Source organism: Bos taurus, chromosome 29 (genome assembly GCF_002263795.3).
Source record: "Bos taurus isolate L1 Dominette 01449 registration number 42190680 breed Hereford chromosome 29, ARS-UCD2.0, whole genome shotgun sequence".
Lineage (NCBI taxonomy): Eukaryota > Metazoa > Chordata > Mammalia > Artiodactyla > Bovidae > Bos > Bos taurus.
This window is the reverse complement of record NC_037356.1, coordinates 47,709,760-47,725,651: the sequence shown is the minus strand read 5'-3', so window position 1 is coordinate 47,725,651 and position 15,892 is coordinate 47,709,760. Positions and strand designations below refer to the sequence as shown.

The 15,892-nt window shown below is 56.0% G+C and overlaps 1 protein-coding gene across 5 annotated transcripts in view; it reads left to right on the top strand.

The window, feature by feature from the left end:
* SHANK2 (SH3 and multiple ankyrin repeat domains 2) overlaps nucleotides 1–15,892 on the top strand; it is a 561,554-nt gene that overhangs the window by 393,713 nt on the left and 151,949 nt on the right. For all 5 annotated transcript variants that reach the window (XM_024987497.2, XM_015461388.3, XM_015461387.3 and 2 more), the window contains 2 exons: nucleotides 5,704–5,786; nucleotides 7,398–7,522. In XM_024987497.2, the coding sequence (XP_024843265.1) occupies nucleotides 5,704–5,786; nucleotides 7,398–7,522 (208 nt within the window). The remainder of the gene's footprint in view (nucleotides 1–5,703; nucleotides 5,787–7,397; nucleotides 7,523–15,892) is intronic.

The window sequence follows — 15,892 nt, the reverse complement described above, 5'->3', positions numbered from 1 at the left end:
TTCGTGTGTGACTTCCCACTTTCTCCATGTGTGAGTTTCCTGATGCTGCTGTAAAATGACCACAGGCTGAGCAGCTCCAAACAGCAGAAATGTGTTCTTTCCCAGTTCAGGGCGGGAGGTCCAAGATCAAGGTGTTGGCCAGAACGTGGCTCCCTGTGAAGGCTCCAGGGAGGCCTGTCCTCCTCTCCTCCAGCTTCTGGGGTTGGCCAGAACATTGCTCCCTGTGAAGGCTCCAGGGAGGCCTGTCCTCCTCTCCTCCAGCTTCTGGTGTTGGCCAGCGGTCCTGGTGCTTCCTGGCTTGTGGCTACGTCCTGCCCGCCTCTGCCTGTCTTCACATGGCCTTTTCTCCCCTGAGCCTGTCTCCCATCTCCCTCTCTTTTCTCTTCTAAGGACCAGTCGTTAGATTTAGGGCCCTCGCTAAATGATCTCATCTTGAGATCCTTAACTCATTACATCTATAAAGACCTCATTCCCAAATAAAGTCACATTCACAGATGGGGGAGTTGGACTTCAACATGATTTGGGGTCTACCATTCAACCAACCCACTACCCTTGACATGTCTACAAAGGTTAGACTTTAGGTCTGGCTTGTTCCCTCCAAAAATGCCAAATAACCAGTCTGTGGCCTGACCCTTAGTAGGTATTCCGTAAGGAATAAAGGTGTCACTCAATCGTGTCTGACTCTCTGTGACCCCATGGACTGTAGCCCACCAAGTTCTTCTGTCTATGAAATTCTCCAGGCAAGAATACTAGAGTGGGTTGCTATTCCCTTTTCCAGGGGATCTTCTTGACCCGGGATCGAACCTGGGTCTCCTGCATTGCAGGGAGGTTCTCTACCATCTGAACCACCATAGAGAATGACTGCATGGGTTAATGAATTAACCTGGTAGCTTACCCTTGGCCCCAACTGCTTCTGAACTTTAATTCAAGACCAAAACCTAATCCCAGTAGAGCAGGAAAGAAAACAGAGCTGTTTGATTTGTCCGGGTGAGGCCATCTGGTCTACCCCAGCGGTCCTTGTGTTCAAAATTCAAATGCCCACAATGAGCCCTCCCACGTGGGACAGGGCAGACAGAGCCACCCCAGGGCCCACCTGCTCACACACCTTGGCCGCCGGGGCCTGGCTTCCTGTGGCTTCAGTTTACACCTCCTCCAGGACCAGACACCACTGCCAAGGGAGCTTGTTCAGTGACTGACGGATCCTAAATGCCAGCTGTCATCGCTGGCATCTCTACCATCTGGACCCAAGCGAAGCGCAGCCTTCCCTTCGTGGGGCCACAGTTAAGGCCACTCGAGGCCCGGCCACCTGCGGTCTTGCAAGGCAGACCCCAGGGGAGTCTTCAGGCCTGCCGGTGGGGTGGGGACCCTGAGGCCCTCTGTGTGGCCGACCATACTCCCGCCTCACTCCAGGTGTATTCAGCACCCGTTCCTGCCACGTGCAGGACTGTCGGGGGTGGAAACATGAAAAGCTAGCACAGCCTCTACCGTGTGGCTCTCAGGAGACTTACAGCATAGGGTCGTGTCTCCCGGTGTCGATGTGGTTCTGTGAGGCTACCTCCTGCCTCCACGGCAGCCCATCCCCCCAAGGCAGACATGCGTCTGTGGATACTGCGTGCATTCTGTGCATCCGTGGCCTGTACTCCATCTTTGCATGAGCTTGAAAAAGGTGCCTGCCCCTTTCTCAAGGCCCTTTACTTGCAGCTGAGAGCCGAAATCACCACCATGCACACATGGTTCTGTGACGGCCACGATTGAATGGTGTCCTCTGTAGTTGTTCTGTGCGCAACCTGCACACCTGCCCTTGGCAGGGCTGAGTGCTCACCGCCTTTGCCTTCCACGGCTCCCACTGCAAGAAGCTTCCAAAGCAGGGTCCATTGGGGTACGTTAAAGTGCTCTCCTGCCCTGTTCAGAAAACATGTTTGAAGAGAGCACAGCTGGAGTACAGATTTTTTTCATCACACAGAATCTCACCAAGAGTAGATGTTGTGCCCTGTAGGGAGATTCAGAGAGAATGGGCATGATGTTTGCCCCTGAGGAGCCCACAGGTGATGGCTTCGCAGGTGAGAAGGGCCCCACCAGAGGCTTGGACGAGGCTGGAGGGGACCCCCGTGTACAGACTGTGCGGGGGCCCCTTGTTAGGAGGATTTGGAAGAAAAGAGACTCTCATTTGGGGAAGGTGCCTTCTTGAGGCCCGGGTTGTGGGATTTCCCAGTTGGAGCCCGTGCCCGGGGATTGTGCCATTCAGACAAAATCAGAATGCACGCTTGTTTTAAGGGAATGACTCTTGCGTTGGAGTTTCTATTGCTTTTCACTGATTGCTACCGAGATTGCGGGTTTCCATCAGCCTGAGCCTACCTTTCCACTTCCTAGCCCTAGCTAGCTGCATACAGTAGGCACTCCACAGTGCTGAACTGCCCTGCCCTCTGTGGATAACGGGGACTGACCCGGAGACCTCTTCACTCGAAACCCTGTGGTCTTCCTTCAGCCCGATGCTGCCACCCGCTCTCCACGCTGTGTCCCTTGCCCATTTTGCTCCATTCCATGAGGCGCCGTGCTGGGTAACCCCCAGGGTGCAGTCACGGTCTCCTGGGGAGATCCGCGCATGGCAATGCTGATGAGAGCACTTCTCCCTGTTGTAGGGGGGCACTGCCCTCACCTGCTCCGCAGAGTCCCTGCAAGGAAGGTATGAGTGCTCCCACTTTGCAGATGGGAAAAGTGAGGCTCTGAGAAGCTAAGCTGGTAAGTGCCTGGGTTGGCATTCAAACCCAGGTCTGTCTGTGAATGAGACTGAGATGGGTCATGATGGGCAGGGAGCCAGGGACTGTTCAGTTCCTGAACTAATGCAGGAGAGAAAAGTTCAGACCATCCTTCAGATCGGAGACGAAGGAGTCCGGCGCTTTCTCAGCGAGCAGGATGACATAGACACACAGGTTGGGGCAGCCTCGAGTGAGCCAGGAGTTGTTCAGTGACTTAGGAACTGCTGAGAGGCTTAAGAGGGAACCATCAGCCGGTGTGGGGGGTCCTTACAGGAGGAGGGGTGGGCACATGCAAATGACCCTCCCTTAGCATGGTTGCTGTTAACGTGTGCTGCCTACCTGGGCTCAGGTGGGTCTTTGCTAACCCGCCTCAAGTCCACAAGGCGTGCTTTGCTATGATTCCCATTTTGCCAAGCGGGACCCTGAGGTTCCAAAGTCCAGAGTGCCCTTGGGGTCAGAGCAGAGCCAGGATCTGAGCTGGGCCCTGAGTGACACCCTCACCCACCAGGCCCGAACGCCCCTGCCCTGTGCAGCCAGTAGCGAGGGTGCCAACCGCATCCAGACAGCCACACTGTCCCCAGCAAGCTTCCGCAGCATGGGGGACAGCTCAAAGGCTGTCAGGGGGGTGCTGTCTGTGTCATGGGCAGAGGAGCTGGCCCACGGTAGGGCCTCATGATGGAGAGTAGGACAGGTTTGCCTTGGAGCCGGGCAGAGACGGGTGTGAGGGGCCACATGGGTCCCCAGGGAACCGCAGGGCTCCGGCCCCTCGGAGCAGGCATCGTCGTGGCAAGGTTTCAAGGGGCTCCTGCATGGGGATGAGCAGGGGCAGAAGGCGAGGCTGCAGCGGCCTGGGTAATCCGCCAGAGCGGGTGGCGGGCTTGTACCTGAGAAGCCAGTGCGCCCTCCAGCTTGAGGAGTTCAGGGGTGGGCGGGAGATAGTTGTGTCTGTTCTGGTTGGGGAAGGCGCGGGTTAGAAAGTAGAGAGGCTAGTAGGGGGTCCGCCCCCTCGAGCACCGCGTGCCCAGCTCCGCCCCAGCCCCTCCTGCAGATCCCAAGTGCTGGCTCCCCGCCAAGTAGATGGCGGTTAACCCAATAGCTCCTTGGGACACTCAGCTCCCACCGCAGGCTGTGGGCATCCTCCAATCTGACCTCACGGGAGTCCCGGGAGGCCTGCGGCTTGTTCTCAGCACGCTATGATGTGAGAGGGCCTGAGGCTCAGAGAGCCGGGTCTCCGACTAAGGCCAGGCCAGGCCAGCATGTGACCTGCCCACAGGCTCCCAGGCCTGGACTCCTGGCCACGTTCAGCCCTCCTCTCGTGAGCCGCGGGGGCTGAGCTCCCAGACCTGGGGCTCCTGTACCGACCGGACAGGCTGACCCCGGGGCTGGAGGCAGAGCCAGTGCCCAGGGACTCAGCCCCTCCTCCCAAGTTCCTAGACCATCCTGGACTGTGACCATCCAGGATGGTGTGGTCTGCCGCACTGGCCCTTTCCTGGAGGACAGGGCCACACCGGTGAGTTCCGTTGTGCGGCCTCCGCTGGGCGGGCCGAGGGCTCGGGAGTGGGGCAGGACGCCTGTGTGTCCTCGGACCGCGGCCCCCCACCTCTAGGGAGCTCCCCGGCTCCTCCGTCCCTGCAAGGTGATGTTCTCCGTTACTGCCCAGCGCTGGGTCCCAGCAGCCCTGTCCCTCTTCCTCCTGACCGCCCACCCGGGTTGCGGGGCTGCTCCCGCAAAGCTGAGGCCGCGGGCTTCCTGCAGGTGGCAGACCCAGCGCTGGGCAGAGCTACCTTCAGTCCTGGGACCTGGAGCCCCGTCCAAGCGTTTGTAGGCGTCCCGGGCATCCCGGGCCTCTCCCTCGGGGCCGGGGCCCTTCCCCCTCACCCTGCCCTCCCACAAGCCAGCCCCTAAGGACCCTGGAGAAAGCCTCCTCTCCATCCCCCCACCCCCAGCGGCCCTCCCCTCCCCCTGACTTACTTCCGGGGCAGCGGGGACTCCAGGAGGGAGGCAGCCCCGGAAGGTGGGAGGGGTCCGGGGGGAGGGGGCGGGTTCCCCTGTTCCCGGTGCTGGGTGCTGCGGGGCGGCGATGAACTGGCGACGCGCCCGTCCTGTGGATGGTGGGAGGCTTTGGCGACCGAAGCAAAGTTGGAGCTTTGGGGGTTTCTTTCCTTTAAGAAAAAAAAAGCTGTGCCAACCGGCGGCTGGTGTGGCTGAAGGGGGAGCCTGCAGCCCCTTCCTCCCCACTGCCCCCCGCCCCAAGGAGGCCGGGCTGGAGTGACCTGCCCTCTTCCGCTGGAAGCCCCCCCTCCGCGCCCGCCGGCCGCCCCCTCCGCCGGCCTGCGGTTCCTCTGCGCGGCCGGCGTGACGCCGCCGAGCCGCCAGCAGCCTTGTGGGCTCCGCGCAAGAGCGAGGGGGGCCCCGCGCGCCCCCGGACCGGAGGGAGGGGTCGCCGCGCCTCCCGGGGCGGCCGCGGCTGCAAGGGAGCGCAGAGAATCGGCGGCTTCTGTACAAAAGAAAAAAAAAAGCCCTTCGGGAAGAAAAGAAAAAGGAAAACTGCTGCCTCATGTCTCCGCCGGCCGAGGGCCCCGCGCCGACCCGGGCGCCGCGTGCGGCCGGGCCCCGCGCGCGCCGCGCCCCCGGCGCCCGCGGGCCGCTCGCCGTGCCGGGGCGCCCGGGGCCCGCCCGCGCCGCCGCCGCCGCCGTGCATGACTCCTGCCTCCCGCTCGCGCCCGCTCCGCCCGGCCCCCCGCTCCGAGCCCGCCCCTCCCGTTAGCCTGCCCCCAGCTGCCTCCGCTCCTCCTGCGCCGGCTCGCCGTCTCCACGCTGCCTGCCTGGGTCGGGCGAGCTGGGGTGATTAATTGGCTACGATGATGAACGTCCCCGGCGGAGCCTCGGCCGCGGTGATGTTGACGGGCTACAATAATGGGCGCTGTCCCCGGAACTCTCTCTACAGCGACTGCGTTATCGAGGAGAAGACCGTGGTCCTGCAGAAGAAAGACAATGAGGGCTTCGGATTCGTGCTCCGAGGGGCGAAAGGTAAGAGCCGGCGGCTCCCTGCCTGGGTGCCTTCACATGTGTGTGTGTGTCTGTGTGTGTACACGCCTGTATGAAAAACGTTCGCCAGCTCAGAAAGAAGCCCTTTTCCTGGGGGTACTCGGTTGCTAGACAACCATGTTCTTCCACATCCTGCCTTTTTAAACACCGGGGCTTCCTTTAGGAATATTTCCAATTTTCTGTACACAGTATTGCTCCGAACAAGCTCCTTCTCCTCCCTCTCTTTCCTCTTTCTCTCTCCCTCCCCCCACTTTTTTTTTTTTTTTTAATTCATGGGTTTCATCTGTGTTTTGTGGCGTGGTTCAGTCCGGTTGTGACTGGCTTCAGAGCTCCTGGTCTCAGTCGCCCAGAATTACCCAGTCCTGAGTTTCCTTCGGGGATTTCCAAACTGCCCCGTTCTGGGAGTGGGCTTCGGCCCCCGAGTGCGGCAGGCGGCTGGGTGCCCGCCTCTAAGGTGACTTTGCAAAGGGAATGTGGCAAGATGGTCCCCTCCGCCGTGGCCCAGCCAGCGGCACACGCGTCACGTGGCCCACGGTGGGGGGCTCCGGGAACCTGGTCCGCGGCAGTGCGGCCCCCCGCAGCCCGGAACTCGGGAGGGCCCCCCCCCCACCAAAATGAAGCAAAATGGCATCGCCTCCCCGTGAGAGGAGACATCTGTGCCCCGCGCGTGTGGGGAAACCATGTACAAGTTTGATCTCGGAGCCTTGGGGCTGCGGTGGGGGGGCCCTGCACTGTGCTGCGGGGGGAGGCCTCCTGCCCCGGAGCCAGCCCCACCTGCAGACTCCTGCTGCCCAGGCAGCGGCCAGTCCACGGGGTGGGGGAGGGCGGGGGGCGGGAGGGAAGATCTCTCTGCCCCCCTGTGTCCATGGCTGTGTGGTGTCTCCCCTCCCCCGGCCGAGGCCAGCTTCCTCCCCCTACCCCCCACCCCCAGCCCCTCGGGATCACCCAGGAGCGTCCACCTCTTGCCCCAGAGTTCGGCTCCATGGCTCTGGGCACCCCCCCCGGAGCCAACGCTGGCTCTGCTGAGCAGCGGGGCCTCAGCCCTCCCGCGGACGCTGGCTGCAGAGTGGCCACAGGGAGCCAGGCTTCCGGCAGAGAGGGCTCATGAGCGGATTCCAAATCTGCAGCCACCCACTGGGTCAGCGTTCTGTCCCGTCCATGCTCCAAGTTGAATTCCCTTGGTTGCGAGTCTACGTGGATGTAAATTTGGCAAGCGGTTCAGTGTGGTGTTTCTGTAGCTCCATGTGGTTATGGGGGAACTTTTCCATTTTTAGAACTGAAAATGTTTAGTCACTGATGCTTTTAAAGAAAATGACAGGCGTGTACATACTGACATGGACTGGAGAGCACGGTATCCCGTGTGTTTTCAGCACAGAGGCCAGGAGGCACCGGAAAGCAGTCGGGTGCCTTGCTTGAGTTGGTGTCGGCCCATGACCATGAGTGTCAGCCCCTTCCCAGGGGAGAGCTGGCCTGGGCCACCCACTTCCTACGGAGACATAGGGCCTGCTTCCTCCCAGGATCCTGTGGGAGGCCTGGGCTACCAACCTGCAAACATCTCCCAGCCTTGTAACGCGGTACACCTTGTCTTCCCAGCGGATACGCCCATCGAAGAATTCACGCCCACGCCGGCGTTCCCGGCCCTGCAGTACCTGGAGTCTGTGGATGAAGGCGGGGTGGCATGGCAAGCCGGACTGAGGACCGGGGACTTCTTGATTGAGGTAGGGACCCCGGTGTTTGTCTCCTTCTGCCTGGGGAGAGCGCCGGCTCTCTGGGGGCTGGATCTGTGGTCTTGGCGGTGTGGCCAGTGGTCCAGGCCGGGGGCATGTGTGGAGGCTGCCTTGGATGGGGGCTTCCTCGGCTGTTCCCACCTCCAGTGGATGTAATTTCCTGCGGACAGCGTGTTGAGATTGTGGCCTTGGCTTTGTCTCTTTGGAGGCTGGCAGTGTCTGCAACTTGGCTGTTGATCTTGAAGTAGAAGATAGAAGTAAGAGGAAGCTGGTTGCCCTGATGTCAGGGACCTGTGCAGACCTGTTGGGTGGCTTAGCTGTGACTGAATGAATAGACCCAAGAGAAGCCACGGCCCACACTTGTGCCCCCAGGGCCGGTGGAAAGCATGGCGCCGTGGGTCTCGCTCCCATGAGGTCTGTAATGTTGGTGGTTGAGAGTCTTGATTTTCAAGTCGAAGTAACTGGCCTATCAGATGGGTGATGGTCTTCAAGGACCGAGGAGCCTGGGCAAGTCGGGTGGCTGGAGCTCGTGGTGCCAAAAGGAAGCTTGTAAATTTAGATGCTGTGAAAACCAGCTTTTGCTAATAGGTGAATGGAGGGAGCACGGTCTTCATTTAAAAAAATCCCACTAGACGTGAGTTCCCAGCTGCTTCAAGCCTTACCTGGAGTTGCCACGTTGGTGTGCACGAGGTGCTAAACTGCTGGCACACCTAAGCTCCCTGCCTTCCGTGGGTTTAGGTGTTACTTTCAAAGGAATGCGTTAGTCTTTGGAAAAATCAATAATAGAAGAATACGTTGTGTCTTGAAAATGTTCTAAGATGCTCGGTAAGCTCAGGTGGCCCCCACTGGGAGTCCGCATTTCTGGAAAGAGCGTTCCTCGGGGCTCACCCTCAGCCCTGTCTCGTCTGTTCTGGAAAGGCACCGCAGGCAGGAAGAATGGGTGTGCGGTCTCAGCCTGGTGCTCGGGGCCTCCGCCGTGGGGCCGGCCAGACACCTGTTCATCCTGGAAAGGAGATCCAGGCCAGCGGCGAGACGGCCGCTGGAAGCCATTCGTCTCTGATATGCCTCAGCTTCCAAGAGTGCTTTCTGAGCTGCAGTTCTGTTCATGATCTCCTGGGTGCTTCTAAGGAGGATGTTTCTAAGGATGGAAATCCGGAAGGAAAGATACTATTAGAAGAGAGACCCAGGTAAAATGGAGAAGGTGCTTTACCTTATTCCAGGCATTGTGTGTTGGTGTCCCTTTATGTGCTGGGAAAAAAAAATGTATTTAAGTGATTACTGACCAATCAGAGCCTGGCTCAGATGAAGACTTGTGCTTCTTCAGGTTCTTATTTCTTTTAAACTGTGGAATGCACATCCAGCATGTTGGAGACTGGAGCCCGCGGTGATTTCACGGGTTAACTCGATTTGTAACCTCATGAAAATGCAGAGAGACTGGGTTGAATCATCTTCTGTAGGATGCAGTTGTGATGTAAGTTCCCTTCCCGTGTGTGTGTGTGTGTGTGTGTGTGTGTGTGTGTGTGTGTGTGTGTGAGACAGAGAATCCAGTAGGGTGACAAAGCTGTTGCTGGTTCTTGGTTTTAAATTATAAATGAGGGCTGCAGATGCAGGAGCATTCCTGGTGGTGAGGCTCGTTGGATTGTTTCCTTGATAAACTAGTCAATAAAGAAGCGTGGGGCAGCAGTGGAGCATGCGCTGGGCCCACCCCGCTCCCAGGCAGCAGAGCCACGCTGGGTTGGCAGATGGGTCCGCAGCGCTCGCCTGGGCTGGGGGAGAAGGCAGGCCACCGGGGTCGGCTGGAGGGCTCCGTGGAAATCAGGAGCATGAAGAATTTGTGCCCTTCTGTTTTCAAAGCACCTCCTCTGCTTTTAACCTCTTGCTTTTAACCTCTGATATGCAAACATGTTTGCCATTTTGGAACAGCTTTCATATTCCGGGTGACCTCTGAATTCCAGGATTCCAGGCATGGCTGGCCCAGAGCTGCCTTAAGGTTCTGTTGGTCTTCTTATGACCTGAAGGAGGAATGGGCCCCAGACAGCCCCAGGCCCTACCAGGCTGCTCCCCAGGGGTCCTCCTCTAAAGAGGGCACGGGGCAGGGGCGGCAGGAGGACAGCGCTGGGAACCCGCTCCTCCTGTTTCATGCCAAGGTTTCATTCATGGGGGCTCAGAAACTCTCCTTCAGGTGCTTGGGTTTGAAAGATCGAGGCTCTCCCTTGAATTGCTTTCCCAGCGGCCCGATCCCACCCCTGGAATAGTAAAGTCACATATAGCCCCAGACGTGCGTGTTTTTTCCAACAGAAAATTTTTCTGTGATTTTCAGTGAGAAGCTTCAGCCTTGGGGAGATTGTTTTAGACAGACTCACATGCCTTGGTGGATCTTTGGCTTGAATGGAAGCCGTGCTGGAGGCTGGGGTTTCTAGGCTCTTGGTCAAGTGCAGGGTCCTGGCTTGAGGTTGCAAGTGTGGGCGAACTGGCCACATCTGTCCACATCCCTTCCTCCCACACACAGGCCTTCCTTTCTCTCTGCTGTTGGAAAGGAGCGCAAAGCCTGTCCGATATTTATTTTGTCTGTAAAGACCCATGCAGCAGTTTGAACTCTGGGACCGAGGAGCAGCTTCTGAAGCGAACGCTCCCTCTCTAAAGTCTTCAGCGTCTCCCGAGTGTCATTTTCCCCTCTTGGGCTTTGTCAGGATGCACGCACGGTCATCTGGCCGGCACTGACCCCTGTCAAGAAGGGTTTCCTTTGTGTGTGCGTTTCTGGGGTGCCCACTCTCTAAATTTTCTCTCCCTGCCCTGACTTTTGGGAAGAAGGAGCATGTCTTTAGCTGTTGGTGCTGTTTCTTTGATGACCACGCCCCTCCCCTCCCGCCGACAAGCCAAACTCTGAGTGGAGCTCCATGGAAAAAGGCTGTCTTCCAGCTGGTGATGGGTCTTAGTGTGAGCAGTGTGGAAAGTTCCCTCAGGCTGGAGGGCAGGGAGTGGTGCTCCGTGCATGGGGACGTTCAAACACGTGGCTCCGCAGACCACGTGTGTTTACCATTTTCAGATCAGTTTGATGGGCCAGAGCCCCCTGGATGGCCGGTGACACTGAAGCTTCCCTAGAGAGTCCTTAGGGGCGGCAGGAGTGGGCAGAGTGGGCACCGACTGTCCCTCTGGGACCTGGGGGAGGTGATGCTCAGCGGGGTGGGGGGGGGCAGTGACAGCTGAGAGAGAGAAGCAGGTGGTGGAGTCAGGGCATGGTTCCTTGCTTACAGGTCAAATGTGAGGTTGGGCCACCATCCAGCCAGGAATGATTCAGGCCCACATCTCTTTTGGTTAAAACAGGAAACCCAATTAAATACCGGCCAGGCTTGCCGGAAAGTTGAAATCGAAGATCCAGAGGCAGAGTCTGCCTCAAGTGCAGTGTGTTGAATATACTCCATCTGCTGTTTCTTTGAGATTATCTGGGTGGAGGCTCCTCAAGCCCCACAAGGTGGGGCAGGGGGGGCCGCTTATGAGGAGTCATCAGGAGGACGTACCTGTCATGGGTGACAGTTCCGCGTGGAGTAATTCAAGAGACTGGAGGTGGGGATGTCATTTGGATTCCTGCAGGGACTCAACAAACTGGAGCAACCCCCAGCCTCGCCCGGTGAAGCTCGGCTGGGCACCGGGGTCACCTGCAGACCTCCCAGAGACCCTGAGGCCTGGGCTCAGCCCACGCCCACACGATCAGAATCCCGAGGCAGGAGCGTCGGTGTTTTTAGGGTGCTTCAGTGATGATGCCAGGGGTTCCAGTGGGCAGGCAAGATGAAGACCATCTGGCCTCATCGTGGTGGCTCTTTGAACCTTTTAATTTAGCATTCTAACAAAAAATTAGAAGCAGGCACTGTGCTTATCTCGTTGTCTCAAGGCCAGGACTGGCTTTCTTCCACAGACCTCCCCATTTGGAAGCCTGAGCTTTGTCTCCTGCTTTACTTTAGTATAAACTAAAATATCTTATATCTCAAAACTTGCTCACAATACAGCAAAACAGTAAACATCAAAAGAGCAGACGGTGTTACAGTAAATACAACAGAGGCTCATATCCTTATTTATAATCAAGGGTATGTCTGCCAGGCATTTCACTGCCCGTCCAGCGTTCAGAATAATCCCGCAAAATAGCATCCGTGTCATCTCCATGTTACAGAGGAGACCGGGGCTCAGAGAGGTTCAGTCACTTGCCCAGGGTCACACAGCAGGTGAGCTGGAATTCCAACCCAGGCTGTGTGAGGCAAGAACACAACTGCTGAGAGATGCTGGGAGGCGCTCTGACGCACTGGGTGTGTGCATAGGCCTGGGGTAAGAAGAGGTACAAGCGATGAGATGCCAGCATTCCTTTCAAATCAGCAAGTACTTTTTTTTATTACTATACCCATCGCTGGGGACGACACTTCTAGTTTGCTACACGAAAGAATAAATTGCCGTAAACTTTGTACAACTCGATGTGACCGTATGTAATGAGAACGATAAAGCTGAACCAGGAATTTTACATCTAGGAACCTGTCCTAAGGGAATGATCTTAAAAGAGAAAACCAGGGTGAGATCACAGTGCCTCAAAAAGAAAGGGGTGGCAGTCGCGGGGAGTGGTTAAGGGGGTACCATGCATCTGTTGTGGGTGTAAAAGAAAGCATCAGAACTTATGCTTGCAAGAAGTTCTTCCTACCAGCAGGAAACAGTTTTCTTACATTAGTTGAAGAGGGAAGAATTAAAGTTATCTGCACAGCATCATCTGAATTGTACCACCTCCCCCCAAAATAACCACAGAAAAAAATAAGGAAAGAAAATGTTAACCCGTAGGTGATGGGATCGTGTGTGGTTATTTTCTGTTTGGCAGACTTCTCTCTATCTCTCAGATTTTCTAGAATGACGGTATTAATTGTTGACAGGGATTCATTTCATAAACAGCAAATTATTCCTTAGAAGAGGCCGTCTCACGTAGATGAGCGCTCTCAGCCTCCGTGCCCCAGCAGCTGCTGTTTGCTTTCAGGACAGCACTTTTCCTGGGCATTAATCATTTTCCTGGGGCTACCCCTCCCCAGCTCACTCAGTACTGGAGACTCCCGTGGATTTTGTGATTGTTGTCTTCATCCTGAAGCGGCCAATCTCGGTTTTGTGTTCATTTCCCTAAATAGGTTTTCCCTTGCAATTAAAGCAGGCAGCAATATCCTTCATCCTTGAAAAGTGATGCTTGAGTCTGCTAATTACTTTTCCTCGTATTAAATACTTGTACTAAAGATGGCCTGGAACTGTATTATAATCTTGGTTTGCGTTGAAGTGAGGACGCTGAGGGAGGTCCTGGTGTTTTCCTTAGAGGCCTTTTGAGTACCTTATAAAATGTCAGACTGCTGCTTGAGAACCCCGACTTGGAAACTGTCATGCAGACCCTAGAGCCTGTTTGTCCAAATCGTTACTTTCAACCCAGCTGGAGGTGTAAACAATTGTTACAACCTGGTGATAATCGGTCAGTCTCCTCAGCTTGAAAATTAAGTATTACAGGGAGGAGAGTAAATAAAGTCCAGGTGATTCCTGATGGGTGGTCCTGCATGTCCGCAGTCGGCACACGTTCCCTGGCTCTCGGCATCCCTGTCGGCAAAATGGGTGGTTGTGTGAGCTCAGCCACCGGAAACCAACTCCAGTCACCCCTGGGTGTGTCTGCGGGGAGCGGAGGGTGTTGATTCCAGCACCCACCACAGACAGCAAAATCTCTCAGTGCCATGGCCAGTCCTCTGTATCTGAGGGTTCCGTATCCACGGTGTGGAACCTGCAGGCACGGAGCGCCGACTGTATATTCATTGAAAAGAATACACGTGGACTCACACAGTTCAAACACACGTTCGGGGGCCACTGTGTGTGCCGCCTGAGTTCTACGCGGGCTGCTGTTGGCTGTGTGTCGGCTGGGAGGCTGTGAAGGGCCAGCGGCGCTGGGCGTGGAATGCTGTCAGTGTTTGCTGCTGACCCTCTTCTTGTCCTTCATCATCACTAATGATGCCTGACTCAGGAGGGGAAGCCAGTGACGATGGGCTGAGCCAATAATAACGTCATACACAGAAAGCAGACACGGCTGCCGGGTGGGGGCAGCACGAAGTGGGAGTTTGGGGTTAGCAGACACAAGCTGTTACATATAGGGTGGACAGATGACAAGGTCCTCCTGTGCATCAGGGCTTCCCGAGTGGTGCTGGTGGCAGAGAACCCGCCCGCCCGTGCAGGAGACGTGAGAGACGAGAGTTCGATCCCTGGGTTGGAAAGACCCCCTGGAGGAGGGCATGGCAACCCACTCCACTATCCATGCCTGGAGAATCCTGTGGACAGAGGATCCTGGTGGGCTACAGTCCATGGGGTCGCAAAGGGAGATGACCGAAGTGACTTAGCACGGCACTGTGTAGTTAGGGAACTACATTCATATGCTGTGGTAAACCATCATGCAGAGTATGTAAAAAAGAATGTGTGTGTCTGTGTATATATGTGTGTGCGTGTGTATGTATATATACATACACATACACACGTATATATATATGTAAATATGTATAACTGAACTGGGCTTCCCTGGTGGCTCATGGGAAATGAACCCACCTGCCAACACAGGAGACTCCGGTTTAATCCCTGGGTCAGGAAGATCCCCGGAGAAGAAGATGGCAGCCCACTCCAGTATTCTTGCCTGGACAGGGAGCGTGGTGGCTACAGTCCGTGGGGTCACAGAAGAGTCGGACACAACTCAGCGACTAAACACCACCACCAAAATGACTGCACCACTTGGCTGCACGGCAGGAATTAACACAACATTGTAAATCAGCTATACTTCATAAAAAACAATGTTAAAATGATGACAGGTGGTGGTTACTGCTGTCCTTTCGAGCGTGTAGCCATTACAGAGCACACCCACCATGGGCCAAGCACACACAGTTGGGCACTTCCGGCCAAGAGTGCACTGGCTGTAGCTTCCTGGTGCCTCTCTGTGGAAGGGATGCCAGCTAATGCAGGCACCTGCCCCGCCCCGCCCCAGGCCCCAAACATCCTTGGCAGGCGTACCTTCAGATTTGGCTTGAATTTCTGCTCCCCGGGCACTCACTGCCTTGCTCAATCCTGTTTTGGCACAAGCCTGCCTTTTAGGTAATCTTGGAATTTCTGCTCCTGATTCCCATTTTACCTGCTAGTGACAAATCCCAGGGCTGAGGCCAGAGCCCTTTGTGATTTCCACAGTGCCAGCGTCCTTGTCAGCCATGCCACGTGGCTCACATTCCTCTCTCCTGCCTTCCAGGATATCATGAGAGGCTTCGTCACATGTCCTGCGGGTGGCCTGTGTGGCCAGTCCAGGAACTCTGCCACTCCCCTACCCTGCAAAATTCTTAATATCTTGTCATTTAAAATAGGTATTTAACTCAGTAAGTTGAAGAGCAGATCCCAGCTGATGCTACTGGTGAATTCTTGACCTTGAATCACATCAGTACTTTAATGGTCAAATTATGTCCATTTCATGTTAAAGACAAGCAGGGCCCCGTGGTTGTCCTGGGTCCCTCAGAACACGGAGTGTTTCTGTTCTGAAGCCCTGCAGCTTCTTGCTCTGCTAGTTTTGGAAGAGCCCTGGGACCCCTGGCTAGTTTCCCACTCCAGCTCCCCAGCACCTGGGCTGCCAGCTCCTGAGCCACTGCAGGGAAGGAGGTGGTGGCCATCTTGATCTGCCTCTCCATCCCCTTGCCTGGCCTTTGCTGAAGTCTGAGCCTCCAGCCATCTTCTCGGTGATGGTTGAGAGACATCCCTTTAGTAGCAAATAAAAGTGAGCACAGAGGAGTTCAGCTTATTCTGTTGTTTGCCTTCGGAAGATACCAGTGCCCAGGGCAAACTGCTGTCATCCCAGTCTTTGCCCTCCAAGGCTCCTACCACTGGGATCTTTGCTGTCTAAGGCCATAGCACTGGGGTCTTTGCTGTTAAGGCTCATTGCACTGAAGTCTTTGCTCTCTGAAGTTTTAAAGAGGCCACTGCTCTAAGGGAAGTGCCTTGGAGGCTGGACCCCTTTCCTGCACTAGACTTAAGCCCCTCCTGTACCTAGAAAATAGTTCACTTTGTCCTCCGTACTGGCTGAGAACAGGTGGTCCAGGCTGAAGAGCAGCCCAGAATCCTGCTGGGAAGGTGGATGCGGGCACTTTAGCTATTGCAGATCTGAAGTCTTGGCTCGTTCATTTTGGGGTTCTAATTTGAAGCATCAGTGATTTCAATTTCAGGCTAAAAAAAGATTCAGAATCACTTCAGGGGACCACGGCTGCTGTGCTCAAGGCTCCGTGGGACTGGCAGATGGCAGTGCACTGGGTTGGATAGAGATAGAAAGGAGCCACAGTCAAGGGCACAGGC